This window comes from Peromyscus eremicus, chromosome 8a, assembly GCF_949786415.1.
Source record: "Peromyscus eremicus chromosome 8a, PerEre_H2_v1, whole genome shotgun sequence".
Taxonomy (NCBI): domain Eukaryota; kingdom Metazoa; phylum Chordata; class Mammalia; order Rodentia; family Cricetidae; genus Peromyscus; species Peromyscus eremicus.
The window spans coordinates 29,653,212-29,673,487 of record NC_081423.1 but is presented as its reverse complement, the minus strand read 5'-3'; the positions used below and the strand labels follow the sequence as shown (position 1 = coordinate 29,673,487).

General features: G+C 48.7%; 1 protein-coding gene across 1 annotated transcript in view; it reads left to right on the top strand.

Moving 5' to 3' along the window:
- The window catches only part of Cyfip2 (cytoplasmic FMR1 interacting protein 2), a 119,170-nt gene that overhangs the window by 48,777 nt on the left and 50,117 nt on the right, over positions 1-20,276 (top strand). The window contains exons 14-21 of the mRNA XM_059270392.1: positions 2,898-3,064; positions 3,736-3,883; positions 7,097-7,250; positions 9,176-9,332; positions 9,757-9,853; positions 11,098-11,174; positions 14,620-14,728; positions 16,703-16,822. Of these exons, the coding sequence (XP_059126375.1) occupies positions 2,898-3,064; positions 3,736-3,883; positions 7,097-7,250; positions 9,176-9,332; positions 9,757-9,853; positions 11,098-11,174; positions 14,620-14,728; positions 16,703-16,822 (1,029 nt within the window). The remainder of the gene's footprint in view (positions 1-2,897; positions 3,065-3,735; positions 3,884-7,096; positions 7,251-9,175; positions 9,333-9,756; positions 9,854-11,097; positions 11,175-14,619; positions 14,729-16,702; positions 16,823-20,276) is intronic.

Genomic DNA, 20,276 nt, shown 5'->3' with positions numbered 1-20,276 from the left:
TGGGAAGGGAGGTGTGATCAGGGGTCCTGAGGGAGGCCAGAGTGGGGAGGGAGGATGGATAGGATCAAGATAAAATATATGTGTGTGTGTGTGTGACATTTTCTAAGGATAAATTTTTAAAAATATATGGTGAGGACTGGCTAGGCGCTTGGGTGGGTGAGAGCAGTGACTATAAACACGTGAGGACCCGAGTTCAGATCCCCAGCACCCACATAATAAAGTAGAACACAGTTACACCCTTCACCCGAGTGCTGTGGGGATGGAGACAGGATAGTTGAGCTACAACCCTAACCCACTTTTGCTTTGGTTTCTCTGTTAGTTTTTATTGAGACAGACTCTCACTAAGTTGCCCTTGAACTCCCTTGACAGCCGAGGCAGGTCTGCAGGCTTGTCCTGTCAAGCCTGGCTGAGTTTTAACTTTTTACCGGGGCACTCACACTGTAAATGTTCCTTCAACAGCCACACCAAGGGGGATTTCACATTATCGCCAAGTCTCCCTGAGGGTCCCATTGTTCTGTGCCCTCAGAGGCCTTGGTGGTGGCCATCTCACTAATGATCTTGGCCATGGTTCTAATGGTCATGGAGGTGAGTCTCATTAACCTTGTCGCTCTCATTTCCCAGAGTCTAATACCAAGTATCTTTTCACATGCGTATTGGCCATTCTTCTCTTATCCTGTGTGTTCTATCAGAGTCTTTGCCCATTTTTAAAGGTTGTATTTGTGCCTTTTCATTATTAAATTTTGAGAATTCTTTCTGTATCCTCATCACAAGACTTTGATCATGCATGCGTTGCTTCTCTCCTTGGTGACTTTGCCTCTTTGGATTTTGGGCAATGCCTTTTGAGGAGCACTGGTTTTGTATTTTGCTAGAGTCCAGTTTTTTACCTTATCATTTTACAGTATGTGAATGGGGGATTCTAGCTAAGAAATCTTTACCTAGTCTTAAGTTGCAAAGATTATTCCCCCTCAGGTCCAACAGCCTTGCCCACTCTATGTTTAGATTTATTCCGACCCCTTCTTTATCCGTTTGTCTCAGTGTTTGAATTATGTGTTTGTGTGTGAGAGAGAATGAGCATGTGAGTGTCTAAGGAGGCCAGAGACATCAAGTACCCTTGGGCTGGAGTTACAGGTAATTGTAAGCGGCCCAACATGGTTGTTGGGAACCGAACTTGGGTCTGAAAAAGCAGTTAATGCTCTTAACTGCTACGCCAGCTCTCTAGCCCCTGTCTGAATGTTTTTTTTAGTTTTACCTCTGGCCAGGAGCCCAGATCTCCTAGAGTCTGACCACCTTTGAATGCCTCTCTTATTAGTGTTCTTCACAATACCTTACTGCAGCAAAAGCATTCCACTCCTTCTGGGAATAGCCCTCCCCTTCTGACCAGGTTTCTCACCCTAATTGCTAGTGTTTTTGTTGGTGGTGGTTTGTTTGGGGGTGTCTGGGTTCTTATTTTGTTCGATTTCTTTAGCGTTTTAGAGAAAGAAACAAGCCTGGGGTGTAAGCCCATCACTCATTCCCTCATTCCTTTCTGTTCAACAGAAGGATCCAGATAGGGGCTTTCAGTCAAAGACAGTGACCTGCTTCATGAAGCACAGTCTTGGTTTTGTAGCAAGATATAAGTATCATTTTCTAAGTGTCACTTATTCTTGTGTAACACAAATGGCTATAAATATGCAGGAGGTCCACTGTGACATGTCGGCATTTTGGACACAGTTTGTAAAGTTCGGTTCAGCTAATCTGCATAACCATCCCTCCTAATCATTATTTCTGTGAACATTCAGAATCCTTTCTGGCAGCTATTCTGAGATGTGAGGCTTCTTATGCAGTGCAGCTCTCCCACTGCGGCGTAGCATTGGACATGGTCCCTCCTAGCCAGCCGCACTCGTGTACACGGGAGCCATCACCTCTCCATTACTGGCTGCTGTGGCCTTCCAGAACTCTGACAATTAGACCAGGCTACCTAGGTGTTGAGGCCCAAGAATCCAACTTGTTCTGTCTCCCAATGCGGGAACTATCAGCACACCACCATGCTCCGCTTTTTTTTTTTTTTTTTTTTTTTTTTTTTTACGTGGATTCTGGTGTTTGAAATTGGGTCTCACGCTTGCAATGCAAACACTTCACCAACTGATCTCTCTCTCTCTCTCTCTCTCTCTCTCTCTCTCCCCAGCCCCTCTTTCTTTTTCATTTTAAGTTTTGTTCTGTGCCCGATGTAATAGGGTGAGTTCTGTCATGCATATGGCGGAATTTCTTCTTTATGGCTGTGTGGTCTTGCATTGTGCGTATCTACCACAGTTTCTCTCTCCACTCACCACCAGTGACCACCTCAGTGGATTCTGTCCTGACTGTGATGACTAGTACAACAGTTAGCATGCTGGTTTCCCTGCCCTCAGTTAAGCCCAGAAGTAGGATGGCTGAATCACGTGGTACTTCCAGTTCTAGCTTCTCAGGAAAACCCCATCCTTTTTCCATAATGCCCACTCACAGTGCATGGGAGTTCCCCTTTAGTATAACTACTGATGGAGAGAGCAGAGCTCTGATCTGTGAGTATTTGGCACCATTTCTTACCTAGTCATGCCCCTGACAGTTTTTGTTTTGTTTAGTTTTGGTTTGGTTTGGTTTGGTTTTTCGAGACAGGGTTTCTCTGTGTAGCTTTGTGCCTTTCCTGGATCTCGCTCTGTAGCCCAGGCTGGCCTCGAACTCACAGAGATCCACCTGCCTCTGCCTCCCGAGTGCTGGGATTAAAGGCATGTGCCGCCACCACCGCCGGGCCCCTGACAGTTTTAGAGGCACTAGCCTCACACTCTGGGTACCTGCAGTGGCCCTTCCCTGCAGCGTGGCCAAGTTCAGTGAGCAGATGGTGATAAGTGATAGCTAGGCTGACCTTGCTCTATGCCCACCAGGTGATCGCCATGATCAAGGGCCTGCAGGTGCTCATGGGAAGGATGGAGAGTGTCTTCAACCAGGCCATCCGCAACACTATTTATGCGGCCCTGCAGGATTTCGCCCAGGTGACATTGCGTGAGCCGTTGCGGCAAGCAGTGCGCAAGAAAAAGAATGTCCTTATCAGGTGGGTCCTTGGATGGCCCCATTCAGGGTGCTGCAGAACCGAGGGGCGCAGGGCTGGAAGAAGAGGGCCTTGTAGCTCAGTCAGCTTCCAGCATGGCTTTTAAACACAGAGACCCTCTGGCAGTGGACATTTGTGATAAGCCAAGCTTCTATGCAGAACTTGAACGCAAGCCTGCTGCTGTCTAAAAAGTGAATTATTCAAATGAGTTCTCTGGCTGTCAGTCCCTTGTTTGTAAAGTGGGATCGTGGTGCCCACCGTATCCATGGCTGTGGGATGATGAAATGAGATCATCCATGTGTAGACTTCAGCACACATGCTGTAGAAGGAACAGGCTATAAATATAAGCTCTTTTTAAAACTTGATCCATGTAGTTAGTGATGCTAATGAGATGTTCCTGTAGCTCGCTCCCACCCTCCCCATCCCCAGGTCCTGCAGGCTCCTGTCCCCCACATGGCTCGGAGCTGAGTTCTTAGGTAGTCAGTGGCCACCAAAGCCACAGGAGCCACTTGTTCAAAGCACCTTAACACCACTAACAGCATCCCTGAGTGGGTCCAGAAATGAATGTGCATCCCAAACACTTAGACCTCTAATGCAGGAGATGCTGAGACATTCTGGGGCCTGGAAACAGCCTTGCAGACACCTGGGCTAAGTCCCCATTCCTCCTTCCCCAGTGTCCTGCAGGCGATTCGCAAGACCATCTGTGACTGGGAGGGAGGCCGAGAGCCCCCCAATGACCCATGTTTAAGAGGGGAGAAGGACCCCAAAGGCGGCTTTGACATCAAGGTGCCCCGCCGCGCTGTGGGACCGTCCAGCACACAGGTAAGCAGTTCCGGGGCAGCCTGGCTTCTCTGACTCCAGGCCAGTTGGACCAAGGAAGGGCAACATGCTGAATCATGGGGTAGTGAGATGGGGATCCTTGTGAGGAAGGGAAGGGCTAAGCAGCTGCTCTGGGTTTTTCCTGATGTCTTGTTTTGATGTAAAAGGAAGACCACTGGTCTAAGATTCAGGAGACCTGGGTTCTAGTCCTAGACACCTGTGTGACCTTGGGCATGTTACACGGTCTCTCTGTGCCTCAGTTGTCTAGTCTGAGCAGTGGGGGCAGCACCGTATCTGCCTACCCAGCCATCTCCAAGCCCTGCAAAGCTCACATTCTGCAGAGCAGGAGGGGTCCAACATGGAGTCCATGAACATCGGTCTATGTATTTTAGTGACCACAGCCCCCTCACCTAGAGTGGCATCCCGGCATGGGAACTTACAAGTTCTGCCTCTGACTTGCTGTATGTTCCTGGGCAAGCATCTTAACCTCTCAGCTCTGCTTATCTTCTAAAAACGAAAACTTTGGATGAGATCACGTTGCCAACAAAACACTTTCCTAATTTTTCCAGCCCTTTCCAGAGACAACCCACAAGCTTGGCAGGCCTCCTCCCCTTAGAGACAGTCTGGTTGTCAGAAATACCCTGAGTTCCCAGCTGGAACTTCCTCAATAAGATGATGTCTGTGTTCATCCAGGACAGTCTTAAAATTGCATGGAGGGAAAAAGAGTCAATCACGGAGTTAAGTCCTTACTGCCAATGTAGGAAAAGGTATTTCCCGGTCTCCTTTCTGTGGTATTTGAAAACAGATGCGTCTTACTGTAACCGTCAGGGTCTTGCAGGCTCCAGAAGCCCCAAGCTGGAAGCTCCTCCTTATAGGACCTTTCAAGCCCGTCTCTGCTCTGGATCACCTGAAGCGGGCCATCTGAGGCCCTTTCTGCCCCCTCCTTCTGTGTGTGTCCGTGTCTGGGCAGGGCTGGGGCTGAGCAGGGGCAGGTGAGTGTTTGGCAGGGTTCTTATCACTTCCGTTAGCCAGCCTCGCAGTTTCCAGGGACCAGTGTGCGCAGACTTTGTCTTCTGCATGTGGGACACCCCAAAGAAGCCTTTATAGTTCTGAAGTATTTGGAGGTTAGAAAGCTTTCTAACTCCAAGTGCCCTGGTGTGGCTGAATGACTCTCAGGCATTTCTCTCAGTCCTGAGAGGTAGATGAAGACAAGATCTGAGAGAAGCAAGGAGAGAAAGATGGAGGGGTTATAGACACTAAGAAGACAGAGAGAGAGAGCATGCATCTTTGTGGATATTTGAGAACTGCAAGTCGGTCAGTTACCAAAAGCTAAACCCTACCCCCAGGTGCCACTAGGGTAGACTGATAGCACAGACATGTTTAGTTGACTCCTAGACAGCCCCAGAGCTGGAAGAGTGCTGAGAGGTAAACTCACCCCTCCCCCCCATCACAGATGGGGAAACTGAGGTCCAGAAAGGGGAAGTGACTTGTCCAAGTCACAAGATGAGTGCCAGGTAGAGGTGGGACAAGAACCCAGGTCTCCTGATGTCCACCCTAGGGCTCCAAGGTAGCCCTCAGAAGGCAGCAGATGTAGGCATCGGACGGAGTAGCCTGTCCCGGTGGATTAAATGCCTGTTGAGTTAATACAGTTAGCTAGAGACTTGACACTGTTCAGAATGACCCCACTTTTCTAGTGGTTAGAGCTGGGTGTGAATCCAGTCACCACAGCCCCCTTTCTTTGGGGGAGCTCATGGTTAGCACTGTACTCCGATAGAGAGGGAGACAGGCCTACTGACAGGTTCATAGAGGGTGGACTATCTAGGAAACCAGCCACAGTGGTCATCCCTTCCCCACGGAGGGGACCCTGCACAGGGTGTCACGGCATGCAGACCTGTGACTGCCAGGCCCACGGTGGGTGAGACCCTCGGGCCCATCCAGAAGCAGCAGAGCGTAGCGTGGTTGCTGGGAGGTCGGAGGAGCGTGTCACGTGTGGCCCCTGCAGTTGTTGGTGGCTTTCCCACTGTATACAATACCTCTCGCTTTTTCTCTCTCTCTCTTTCTCTCTCTCCCTCCTCCCTGTCTCTCCTGCCCTCCCACTCCCTCTTCCTTCTCTCCTATCTATGTCTTAGGCCTGCCAGTGGTCCCCGAGGGCTTTGTTTCACCCCACTGGTGGCACACAGGGCCGAAGAGGCTGCCGATCCCTGGTATAACACCGCCTGGCTGGGTTGGTTGGGGTGCCTACTGCGGGAGGCCGCAGGAACAGACTAGCCTGGCTTCAAGGCCCTTTCCAATCCTCAGACTCAAAGACAAATGGTGTGGAAAAAAAAAAATCTAGATTAGCAGAACGAACAACCCTGCTGCCCTTGGGCCCTTTGCATGTAGGGCACTCTGTTAGCAGGAGTTGAGTGTCTTGTAGCCCCCCTGTGTAAGTATGGATGTTAACTTGCGTTCCACCCAGAATCTTTGGAAGGCTGTGAAATGCAGCCCAAGCCACCAGAGGGCGCCAGCATTCACTGACCGGTTCAAAACACTGAGGATCAGAAGCAAGGTGGTGGCGGGGAGGGGGTCCTGTTTTGAGCTTTATCTGTGGCATAACTCCTCCTCTGAATGTTAGAGCTGAGAAGACTGGGTTGAGAACTTATCTGGTCCAATTCCTCCTGTTAGATTCAGGCAACTGGAGCCCAGAGTGGAGGCTTTTGTCGTCTAAGGTCACACAGCAAGTCAATGGCAGTGCCTGGCTTTGAACCTGGCTCTTTTGATTCCTGGTTCAGTGCCCCATCCATGCGGTTACCATGGTCATCTGGGAAATCAGAGAGTGACTGTAGCGTGACATGGATGTCCATACCCTTGGTTAAGCAGGGCAGGCAGGAACCTTTCATGGGCCTTACCTCCCTGCCATTGTCAGATCCACCGAGGGGCACTGTGGGCCCTAGGCAGAGAACGTTCCAAAGCTGGTTAGTCTGCCTCTCGGAGGTTTTGGCAAGGGCGGGTGGCAAGCTCAGTGATGGAATGCTTGCCTGGCATGTGCTGGGCCCCAGAACAGCAAGGAGAGAGCAGCTTTCCAGCGCTCCAAATCCGGTTCTCTGCCTAAATCAGTGCTTCCTTAAGGCAGTTCTCTCTAAGAGTAGAAAAAAAGAACAAGGGAGGTAGGAAGGGAAGGCAGCTTCTCCCTCAGCATGGAGGGCCACCCTGACCTTCTCTCCCCTTCTTTTCAAGCTCTACATGGTCCGTACCATGCTGGAGTCGCTCATCGCTGACAAGAGCGGCTCCAAGAAGACACTCCGAAGCAGCCTGGACGGACCCATCGTCCTGGCCATAGAGGACTTCCACAAGCAGTCCTTCTTCTTCACACACTTGCTCAACATCAGCGGTAAGCCTCTGCAGGAAGACGGCCAGCCGTCTCCCAGGGCAACCAAGGCGGTAGGGCTGGAAGTTGTAGAGAGACGGAGTCATGAGCCACAGGGGAGGCACATTTTGCTCCCAGGGACAAAAGAATTGTTTAAAAACAACAAAAAGGAAAACTTGGGAGGTAGGAAAGGCCAGGCTCTGTTGCACCCATTCTGACCAAATGAATTTGTCTGGTAGACAGTCGTGGCTAGTAGAAGGGGAATCATACAGGAATTCACATCCGTAGCCAGTGTGCACCAGAGCACCCTGGGGCTAGTTAGGAGGGGTGTATTGGAATATTGTTTTAAGGTGTGTTACTTTTGTTTATGTTGCATTTGTTTAACTCTGTGAAGCTGTGTTACTGTGCCTGTGTAAAACACCTGATGGTCTAATAAAGAGCTGAATGGCCAATAGCGAGGCAGGAGAAAGGATAGGCGGGGCTGGCAGGAAGAGAGGATAAATAGAAGGAGAAGAAAAGCGATGGAGTGAAGAGATCACGGAGCCAGAGAAGGAGGAGGAGTTCAGGGGCCAGCCACCCAGCCACCTAGCAAGCCACAGAGTAAGATTTATAGAAGTAAGAGAATAAGAAAGCTGAGAGGCAAAAGGTAGACAGGATAAGTTAAGGAAAGCTGGCTAGGAAATAAGTCAAGCTAAGGCCGGGCATTTATGGGTAAGCATAAGCCTCTGTGTGTAATTTATTGGGAAGCTGGGTGGCGGGTCCCCACAGAAGAGCCAAAGAAACAACAAACAACAGAGGGGTAATCAAACAAGGATGCGTGCACCGATCACCCTGTGGCTAGTTAGGAGGGGGAGTCATACAGGAATACATGTCTGTAGCCAGTGTGCACTGGATCACCCTGTGGGTAGTTAGGAGGAGGAATCATACAGGAATACACATCTGTAGCCAGTGTGCCCCGGATCAGCCTGTGGCTAGTTAGGAGGGGGAATCATACAAGAATACACGTCTGTAGCCAGTGTGCACCGGATCAGCCTCTGGGTAGTTAGGAGGGGGAATCATACAGGAATACACGTCTGTAGCCAGTGTGCCCCGGATCAGCCTGTGGCTAGTTAGGAGGGGGAATCATACAAGAATACACGTCTGTAGCCAGTGTGCACCGGATCACCCTGTGGCTACTTAGGAGGGAGAATCAAACAAGGATGCATGTCTGTAGCTCAGCGTGCTCTGCATTAGCCTGTGGGTAGTTAGGAGAGAGAATCATCAAGGATGCACACCTGTAGCCCAGTGTGCTCTGGATCAGCCTTTTGTTGGCCAGAATGGCTATAAACTCTGTTGTACCCATTGCTCCTAGCTGGGGAGGTTTCCAGGCTGCACCTCAGTCCCGTGCCCTCTTCTTCCTCTTCTCTGAGAGGTTGGATGGAGCAGGGTAAAGACAAGTAGGACCCCAGTGACATGGGAGTCTCAGTGCACCTGTGAAAAACAGTCCAGGCCTTTCCATTAGAGAAGGACCTAAGCTGGGCTTTCAAGACCTCCAAACAGGAAGGGATCCAGAATTACCACACACAGGAGATGAGGGAGCCAAGCTTCCTTGAAAGTGAGCACTGATGGATGTGTTCTAAAAACACTGTTTGTATGTAAATCACACTTCTGTAGGACGGCTCTGGGGGGGGCTAGTGGAAATGGGGGGAAGACAAATGTTTGAGACGTCACCACCCCTTCCCCCATAACTTGCCCTGTCCCAGAAGCTGGCAGATGCCATTCACCACAGATGCTACTAAGCTGGCTTCAGGCCCAAGACAGCAAGATCAGGGAAGGGCTGAAGATGACGTGCCTGCCATGCACCTAGCGCGCTGACGTCAGTAGCAGTGCCAGCCAATGGACAGCAAACGCTGTGACGTGTGAGCGCTTTCTCTTTGGTCAAGGCTCGCTCTCTCTCCCTGTACTTCCAGAAGCCCTACAACAGTGCTGTGACCTCTCCCAGCTCTGGTTCCGAGAATTCTTCCTGGAGTTAACCATGGGCCGGCGAATCCAGTTCCCCATTGAGATGTCCATGCCCTGGATTCTAACCGACCATATCCTGGAAACCAAAGAGCCTTCCATGATGGAGTAAGAGGCAGGATTGGGCCAACCAGGGAGCTCCTGGGGCTGAGTGGGAGGAGGGCTTGCCACTGACCTCTTTTGTAGAAGCTGCTGAGTAGAGGTGAGGCATCGTACTCCGCCCCAGGGCCTCAGCCCACCTGCCCTTCACACCTTTGTCCATCTCCTAGCCGCCATGCTGGGGATATTATCATCTCTAGGAACCAAGAAGTGCTATCCTAGGCTATTTTCAGACCAGGGGATTCATTAGCATCATGGGCTTCTAATATCTGTGTGCAGACTGGAGAGCAAGTCCTTCCTAAATGGAGGCACTGGGAACAGGGGGAGGGGCGGAAAGTTGTCTTCAACTCCAAGCCGTCGGCCTCACGGCCCACGCCTCCTGTTGTCCAGGCCAGTGTACCTCGCCCCCCATGACACTTGTCTTCCCTCCCAGGTACGTCCTCTACCCCTTGGATCTGTACAACGACAGTGCCTACTATGCTCTCACCAAGTTCAAAAAGCAGTTCCTCTATGATGAGATTGAAGCCGAGGCAAGTGACACACTTCCTTCATTCCTGTAGTCTCTCAAGATGCCGGGCTTGTCCAGTGCTTCGCAGCTGGGGCTGTCAGTGACTCCGGGGACCAATATTCATGATTGCTGTGGCTGTCACACATAAGAGTGTACAATGGTCCACTCCTTTCTCTCCGCATCCCTAGTCTGTGCTATACACCATGAAGGGTTTCAAGGACCTTCACGTGCATAAACACTTTGGCTTGCAAATGATGCCATCAAACTACTCCAGAGGCCGGTCGTGAGCTCTGGAAAAGACCCTGAGGCCTCTGAGTGGGCTGGGAATATCTGGGCAAGAATTCAGAGTTGGTTCTAGAAAGGGGACAGGGGGTCTAAATGAACACTCCTACTCTGACCCTGTAGATTCCTTATCTCTAGAGGATCATGAAGTTCAGAGGCCCTGGCAGGAGGCCTCCGGTACCTGGGTATGAGGCCAGCACCATGGGTGTAAAACTGGTACCATGCACAGCACCCACTGTGGGTTTTGCTCTGTGTAATATAGTGGGTGTCAAATAATAGGTACAGAAACCTTTAAATAAAGACATCATCTTACGAGAGGAATCAAAGATTGATCCCTTCCTTTCGCTCTGTCTCATGCTCTGCTGTTACCAGAGCCCGGTCTCTTTCAAGTCCCACTTCGGCCACTTTTTTCTCTGGTCATTAATGGAAGATGTGGCTGTGATGTTCCATGTCGGGTATGACCTTGCCCTCCTTCCGAACTTCATAGTCTCCTGTGGATATCATGAAACACTGTCGTGCAAGACTTTGTACATTAAAAACCAGACAGATTTTAAGGAAAACTTAAAGAAAGGGACGTTTCTGTTTCTAAGGACATTCTCAAAATTAACTCTGCAGAGCAAGGAAAATCAAATACAAGGAGGAGACAAAGTCTTCGGGTTAGCGGGCTGCTAGGGGTAATCAGGTCCTGAGAGGGGGCGGTTTCCTTTGCGTTACCTGAGCAATCGGGGAGCAGTGGGGGACTGGTTCCTGGGGCCCTTTTGAACTTTGGCTCTTCCAGTAACTAACTGAAGACATTGAAAGCAAAGGGCCAAACTCCTGGCCTCTGCAAGGCCACAGGTGCTTGCTTCTTTACCTTCTGTCAAAGCCAGCCTGCTGCCCCAGAATGCACTTCTGTCAACCCTGCCCCAGAGCCCGCCCAACTGTCCGTGTTTCTGCAATTAATCCAGACAGGAACCACTGACCTCCCTGCTTTCTCTTCACCAGGTGAACCTGTGTTTTGATCAGTTTGTCTACAAGCTGGCAGACCAGATCTTCGCCTACTACAAAGCCATGGCCGGCAGGTAGGGGAGCCTAGGCTGTACACAGCATCCTTTAATCAGCCTGGTGCCTGGAAGATGGGAGTCCCTCTTCTCCCTTGTTCAGAACTTCAGGAAAATCGAGCACTTTCCATGGGTCCAGGCATTGAAACACATTGTAAAGGAGAATAGGTAGATAGTGTACAAATACTCCATGAGGTCTACAGTTCAACAGAAGGAAAGTAATGAAGTTCATGAATACATGGTAAACCTGAGCTGGTCAAGGCCATCTTAAGGAAGCAGTGTCTAGGGAGTTAAGTAAAACAAAGTGAAGGATGGGTCCAGAGTGTGCAGGCAAAGGGAACTTCTTGTCAAAGCCTTGGTGGGGGAAGTACAAAAATAATAGCTTGCATGCCTTCACCTGGCATCTGAGAAGCTTTAGTTACTCCATGGCAGTGGCCCATCCAGGCCACTAGAGGGCGGGTTGCGTGCCCTGGCACCATAAACCTTGAAGATCCTGGAGAGGGATATACTGCCACGAAATGGTTTCAGAAGCACAGCTTGACTTGATTTTTATTTTTCAACTTCACTCTTTGAAAATATAAATCCACAGAGAATGTATTTAAAGTGTGTAAGGATGGGCGTGTGGAGAAGTTTGAGTTGGAGATGCGTCAGGTTTTTAGGCGTATCGGTATTTCCTGGAAGATACTGATTTAACTCACACCCCCGCTCCCCCCACCCCGTCCCTAATGAATTCCTGGGTTTTAAAAAACGTGCAATGGTACTATCACGAAGCAAAATGCATTTATATAAAAGTATTGTGGTTCTCGATGGAAGTCCGGATGGATCAATCAGCAATCCCAAGAGCGAGTCCCTAGCTCACTTGCTCCCCCCCCCCCCGCCCCCCATGGAAGTGATTGGCTCCATTCTCCTCTAACAGGCTTGACCCATTTCAGATAGGAGCTGACATGCAGTGCACACGAGATGATTACACAGGATCTGCACTGACTAAAGGGAATGACTTCTAAACGATAAGCAGAGAGAAAGCACAAAGATACATGCATCGCTAAGTTGTTGCTTCATAGGTGTGGGCAGATCAGGTAGGATGCAGTTTCAGCAAGGAGGGCAGCGTTTCTAAGACAGTGCTGGTCCTGAATATGCTGATATTGTCTGTGTAAACAAGCTCAGGCATGTCACCTCCTGAGGACTCTCTACATTTAGTAAATTTTCCTCATCTTGGGAGCTGGAGAGATGGCTCAGTGGCTAAGAGCTCTTGATGGTCTTCCAGAGGGCCTGAGTTCAATTCCCAGTACCCACATCAAATAGTTCACAACCACCAGTAACTCCAGGTCAATCCATTGCCCAGTTTTGGCTTTCACAGGTACAGATGCGCACACGCATGTGTGCGTGTGCGCGTGCATGCGTGTGTGTGTGTGTGTGTGTGTGTGTGTGCGCGCGCAACACAGAGAGATAAAAATTCATCTTTAAAAATATATATCCCCATTTGAAAAATAGCCCTCACCTGAACAGTGGTGATGCATGCCTTTAATCCCAGCACTCGGGAGGTAGAGCCAGGTGGATCTCTGTGAGTTCGAGGCCAGCCTGGTCTACAGAGCAAGATCCAGGACAGGCACCAAAACTACACAGAGAAACCCTGTCTCAAAAAAACCAAAAAGAGAAAGAAAGAAAGGAAGGAAGGAAAGAAAGAAAAAATAGCCCTCAACAACTTTCCCTGCAAGGTGCGAGCTTTTCAAAGGGGTGGAAATTGGAAGAAGCTGGGAAATTGAGAGAAAGCTCTAGGCAGAAAGGGTAGCACGGGCCAATCCCATCCATCTGAAATGAAATGCTGCCACAAATGGGAGCAACCTATGCCCTCTTCAGTATTTTAGCAGCCGTATTTTAATGAGGGAAAGAAACAGCTGACATTTTAATAATATGTTTTATTTAATTCAACAAGCAGAAGCCACTAAAATTTCAACATGGAATCAGTGTAAATATTATTAAAGAGATATCTCTGTTTCTCTGTTTTCTCCAAGGCCTCGTAAATCTCATGTGTATATGGCAGTGGACCTCAGTTTGGACCTGCCTCATTTAAGGCATTCCATAGGCACTGTGGCTGGTGGCTGCTACTTTGTACAGTGCAAGTTTAATATGTCTCCTTCCCACTTAAAACCTTTAAATGGCTTCCAGTTTATCCATCCTGCCTCTCTATAAGGGTTCTGTGGTCCCACAAGATCTGGCCTATAGACTGATGTAATGAACCTGTTTTCCCAAAAACCTTCTTCCCTTTATCCACCCCGACTGACTTTCCTTCTCTCAAACAGAACAAGCTTATTTTGTGTGCAATAACCTTACCCTGGCCTTATCATTTCCATTCAGCTTCTGTCCCACAAAACCCCCATGCAGAGACTTCTCATAATTCTTAACTCCAAATGAACCTGTTTTATTGATCTCAATGTGGAGGATAAAATAGTACACATGATTGTTGTGACACTGAAAATAACCATATGTGTATGCATATATGGGCGTGTGTGTGTGTGTGTGTGTGTGTGTCCATGTGCATGTGTGTGTGTGTGTGTGTGTGTGTTTGTATCTGTATGTGATGTGTATATATGAGTTTGTGTGTATATGTTTATATATATAGGTATGTGTTATCTAGTCAATGGTAAACACTGTGCACATGATTCCTATTTCAAACCATTTTGTTTCCTGTAGCTAGAGTTTTTCTGCCTGGCCCACAGTCAGGACAAATCTCTCTCACCTGCCAGTCCCACAGCCACTCAGACCCGACCAAGTAAACACAGAGACTTATATTGCTTACAAACTGTATGGCCATGGCAGGCTTCTTGCTAACTGTTCTTACAGCTTAAATTAATCCATTTCTATAAATCTATACCTTGCCACATGGCTTGTGGCTTACCGGCATCTTCATATGCTGTTTCTCATCATGGCGGCTAGCAGTGTCTCTCTGACTCAGCCTTCCACTTCCCAGCTTTATTCTCCTCCTTGTCCAACCTACACTTCCTGCCTAGCCAATGGCCAATCAGTGTTTTATTTATTGACTAATCAGCAACACATTTGCCATACAGAACATCCCACAGCAGTTTCCTCTATCATTTTGCTTGCTCTATCAATCTATCCACTGGAAAGTCAGTACACTGAGGATAGGAAGGACCTTGTCCCTGGTACCTAGAATTATCACTGGGATATACTAAGGACACACTCAATTTTTGTCAAAAGTGAAGAAAAGAATGATGGTCTCCACCCTGGGTTGCCAGTCTTTAACTTAGAAATTCCATTTCACATATTGAGCTCCTGTGGCCAGAAAGAAATGCAGGGAATCATATCCAGAGCAGACACAGCTATGTTTGAGATATTTAAGATCATGTTTCCCGGGTGGACCCCGTGGTCTGGCATAAAGGTGGCTGAGCTGTTGAGAAACCATTTGCCACCATGTTCAGCCAACCTGTTTCATGTTGCTCCCTTCCAGTGTCCTGTTGGATAAACGTTTTAGAGCTGAATGTAAGAATTATGGAGTGATCATTCCGTACCCACCATCCAACCGCTATGAGACGCTGCTAAAACAGAGACATGTCCAGGTACGGTGGGAGAAAGCCATAATGGGGAGGGGTGGGAGGAACAGACTCTGGAGATAGTCTGGACTTTCCTGTCTGCCTTGGGTCTGCACCCAGATGTAGCAGCCTCAAAACCTTACATACAGTAGTGAGCATCCTTTGGTGCAGGTTGTAGACTTCCTGGCTCCCCTCTGCCAGCCCCTGAGAAGCAGTGACCACCATGGCCTGCCATCCTGAGTAGACAGACCCCTTTCTTCATCACCACTATCACACAGAGACAGGTAGACCACCCCTGAAATAAACAAAAAGGGCTGCAACCCCTTTAAATGAACTGCATCAAGCTCAGTGAGAGGTCAAAACTGGTTTGTTTTTATGCCATGGTTTCTGTTAACATTTGTCCCCAGACATGGGGGAAACACTTGCTGGGGACAAGGACACCCATCTCTGTAAAATGCTAATCTGAGCTAGAAAGGCACAACATGTACCACCACAGACCCGCAAACCCTCCCCGCTGGTGGCCAAACAGGTAGCAAACCAGCCTGTGTGCCGTGATCCCTGTGTGGTGGTTTTGTGGTCCTTCGTCTCTGTGACGGAACAGAGCTGAGGCCAAGAAGATGCTGAGAGGAACAGTAAAGAATCTGTTGAAAGCCTTGGACATCCATGGCTAGTGTCCAGTCACAGAAGAGAAAAAGCAAGACTCAGTAGACGAGCATTACCAGTTGCAGTGCCACCAGAGTTAGCCACAGGACCCCCTTGTGGGACCTTGATCTGTTAGTAGGAAATTTATCCTATGATAGGTAATACTTAAGAGGAATCACTTAGCACCTAGCAAAACATAGCGACACAGCAGGTACTCAGTAAATGGTTGCTGTTGTCTTCATAACATCTACAATAATACCCATGTGGGTCCCAGTGGAAATTATCTTAAGCTATATTTTCCCGCCCTTTAATCAGCTCTTTGTGTGCTTGCTTTTAAAATCACTCCCATGAGGACACAAAGTAGGCCACTGCTCAGGTGGCTACTGCTCCCTGGAAACTATGAATCGAACACAGGAAGACACAGGATGAACCTCAGGGTTGAATCTAGGGTGTCAGTAGAAGCATTTGCCGGAGGTCGGAGCTTGCCCCCAAACCTCTTCCCACAGCCTGAATAAGTTGTATTTTACCTCAGTAGGTTTTATGTAAAGCCTTCGGAGAAGTCAGAATAGGAAGGTGCACAACTGTCTCCAGTCTAGCCAGATTCATGGCGATGAGTGTTTCACTATATTGAGTTCGGTTTTTTTCTTTCTTGTGTGTGTATCTTCTCTCACAAAAATTACGGCGATCATGTGTGTATAAAGGATGTGCATGTGTTACTGCACATACATTTTCTTTAAAATTTTTATGAGTAATTGCAGTTGTCAGGATATTTCACCCTGCGCATCTCAGCCAGTATTACCTAAGGACAAAGACATTCTCTTACAAAATCAGAACCAAAGGTCTGGGGAGATGGCTCAGAGGAATGAGGGCCTGCGTTCAGATCCCCAGTGCAAAGCCAGATACAGTCGCTTGCATCTATAATTCCAGCACTGTCACAGTAAGACTGGAGATGGACAAGTCTTCAGAAGGTTGAGGGCCTGCTACCCTGGCATACTCAAGCAGCTAACAAGAGACCCTGCCCTGAAACACAGTGCAGGGTGAGGACCAACACCCACAGTTCCTCTCCCCTCCACATTCATGCTGTGACATGCTCATGTCCACACTCCCACAAGCATGCATACCCATTACACATATACCATACATACATATAATATACACAAAGATTGAAAAGTTACATAGAATGACCATTTGAAGAGATTTCATGATGCCATCTGTAGCCTACATATAGTCAGCCCTTGTCCCAGTAATGCTTCTTAGAATTCTAGTACAGTTTCCCATCAGTACACCATATTGAGTTGTCAGACATCTGTGTAGATATTAAGTAACACCCCCCCCCCCCCACTGCTCTCTGCCTTTCAGCTGTTGGGTAGATCAATTGACTTGAACAGACTCATCACCCAGCGGATTTCTGCTGCCATGTACAAATCCTTGGACCAGGCCATCAGCCGCTTTGAGAGTGAAGATCTGACTTCGATTGTGGTAAGACACTGGGGGCCTGTAGGCATCCTCAGGGATGTCTCAGATTGATGCCTAGTTGGAAATGGTTGTAGCAGGGGATTTCTTTCACACCTGACCAGAGTGGCTGGGAGGGGGGGGAGTGAATAGATTTTACGGAAATGATTTTACCATCTTTATGGACTGACAGGCAGGTCTGGGGCATGGAGGAGAGTATCTTTGCGATCAGAGCATCCCTGTTTGGCTATGTCCTTAGGCTCTACAGAATAGCGCAAGCAGACAGAGTCCCCATAGGCTAGAGAAAGTAGCACAAGGTCACTTGAAGGGCATGCTGTAGCTGAGGGCCTGAAAGGGCTCTGCAGCTGGTTGGTTGTTCTGCTGTGTCCTCATCATGAAATGGTGAACAGTTTTGAACACGACCCTGCATTTTCATTTTGCGTCTGTCCCTGTTGCACAGTCAGGAATAACCTGTCCCCTTCTAGAAAACAGCAGTTGGAATTGCCCCCTGCCAATTGTTTCTCCAAGAGATAGCATAAAGGGCATTGAACTAGGTCACCAGGCTCAGACAGACTTAGCCCAGTCCCGTCCCTGACAGTTACTAGCTCTGTGATCTTGGGCAAGTTCTATATCTTCACGAATCCCCACCTCTAAAGTGAAGGAGATATTAGAGTCATTGGAAGGCCACAGGAGAGACCAGTACCTTGATAAACACTTAATAAGTAATAGCTTATTATTTTTAAGAGAAAAATCACTATGGGGTTACAGTGTTCTCTGAGAGTGTGGGGGGAGGGACTATCTACACCATCTCTTAGCAGGATGTGTTCCACTTACTCACCTGAATCTTGAGTCACTTATGAAAAACCGTAGAATAGTTCACATTCCTGAAATCACTTAGCCGCCTTTATCTTGGGAGATGCAGTTCTGTTTTGTACACATTCAAATGTCCTCAGTGCTTATCTCTCAAGAGGTGGGAGTTGGAGTTCCTTCTCTTGTCCATCTATATATTTTTGTTTTCTACTAATGAGCATGTCTGGGAGGCAGGTGTCCATGGCCACTTCCCACTGCCTGGAAGACACTGGATGTTCTCTTGGCTAGAACAAAACAAAAACACTCAGTGAAAGCCCTTGTTAATCAGATGAGGCCGTGATCCCCACCCAGAACATCCTCTTCCGTGAGGCCTAGGAAGGATCCCCTAGGGAGCCTATCTCCTGGGGGGTAGGCATGGTTCCTGTGGGCCTTCGCTAAACAAACCGAGGAATGTGCCCTTGCCCTCCACATTCAAAACTCTTGGAAAAATGTGTGTGAAGTCACTGTGTGTGAAGAGATAGGCCCTGCTGTGACTTGGGGAGTCCGTCACCTTGTTGTGCAAGCGTGCTGAGCATGGAATCTCAGCGAGACGCTACAGGCTGGCAGGCTGTGGGCTATGCTTTGTTTTGGCTACTGGTGTACTTGAAATCTTGATTCCAGGACCTCTGACAGCACCAGACTAGCATTCCCAGATGGCAGCCATCTCCCAGTTCTGACTGCAGACTCGTGTAAACCGGCCCAGCTCCCCTGAACCTGCAGTCAGCATCACAGACCCACCTGCCTCCTGACCCACCAGTCCCTGCTGTGTTTAATTCTCAGAAGTCTACTGGCATCTCCCTGACCCCCAATGGTCGCTCTAGTGTGGCTAGCCCCGTTTTCTCCTCATTCCCACTCTCGGTCCACTAGTTCCTCAACGCTGCCCATTTGGCTGTTTTATTTTCCCGTTTTGCTTTTGTGTCTCAGTCCCAACATGAGCAGAGTTGAGTACTGTCTCCTTATGTCCATCCTTTTAACACTAACACAAGTGTATGAAACTTAAAATCTTAGAGCCGTAGGACAAGCCTGTTCCCCAGCTCTCATTATCTTCCCCCAAACAGGGTAGCCCAAGCAGTGTGCTAAAAGGGCTCAGTGACCTTAGAAATGAAGTCATTAGCAGTTACCAGTAACATTTGTTGCCATGTTACCCATCCGCAGCAAATGGGAACAGAGATGCAGGAGCCAGCTCCACCCCAAGAGATGGAAGCAGAGAGCTGAATCTGTATCTCTGCCCTTCATTTTCTTCTTGGTACAGAGGCCAGGAACATTTTTCCTAACTTCCATTCCATGCTTGAAGTCCAAGTTTTCGCATTCTTTTGGAATACGTAAGGTCTGCCATCCCTAGTCTGTTGTATCATGGCAACAACCACAGAGTGTCAAAGTACCAGGTCTGGCCCTGTACGATGGGTTCTCCACTCTGCACAAATAACCCATCCTCTGGGCCCTGTAAGATGGGTTCTCCACTCTGCACAGATAACCCATCCTCTGGGCCCTGTAAGATGGGTTCTCCACTCTGCACAGATAACCCATCCTCTGGGCCCTGTATGATGGGTTCTCCACTCTGCACAGATAACCCGTCCTCTGGGTCCTGTATGATGGGTTCTCCACTCTGCACAGATGACCCATCCTCTGGGCCCTGTAAGATGGGTTCTCCACTCTGCACAGAAAACCTATCCTCTGGGCCCTGTAAGATGGGTTCTCCACTCTGCACAGATAACCCAACCTCTGGGCCCTGTAAGATGGGTTCTCCACTCTGCACAGATAACCCATCCTCTAAGACTGCCTTTTCCTTCCCAGTTAGGCTCCTGTTCTTGGCCTGCCTGGCCCCATTGCCATTAGTGTTTGCAGTTTTTAAGCTGCATCCCCACTTTACAGCCATGCAATCTGATTCCAGAGCACAAGCTGCAGGGTCAGAAGTGTGGGCTGAGGCTTTCACCCTACCAAAGTGGACTTGTCAGGTCAGGGGGTGTGGCTGGTGAGAAGGGAGCCACATCTTTGTGGCCAGTGACTCACTGAGCTCCCTGGGAAAGCTGGCCCATGCCATCCCAATATGGTTTTAGAATATACAGACTGGTTTTATATCACATTCCCCTTTCAAAGGACCTCCAACCTCTTGCATCTCTCTAGGCAGCTGTATCAAAGAGATCAAAGACTCATGATTTGGAATCCAAAGACCCAGAATGCCATCCCAAGCACTTTTTTATAGTCTTTGTGTAGCCTTGGGCATGTTATTGGCCTTCTCAGCTTCTGATTCTCCCCTCTGTAACAGGAAGAATGGTACCACTGTGTAAAGCTGGCTTCGCCAAAGCATGGCCAGAGTGGCCTCAGGTGCCCCAGAACTTGAGCTTTCTTCTCCCTATTTGGACTTTGGTTCTTTTGGATAATCATGATTGACAAGTTGCAGAACAACAAGACATGAAACCCAAGCAGAAGGGTTTCCTCGTCATTTTATTACCCAACAAACACAGCATCCCACTCTGCAAACCTGAACTCTGAGCTTGCCCTCTGCCTGAAGGTGGGACTCCAAATGATCAGAGCCTATGGCACACACAAGTTCCTGGTCATTGGGGCTGAGTACAGACTACAGGTGCCTTGGGTGACTCAGGACCTGCAGTCCAAAAGAGGAGGCATTCTA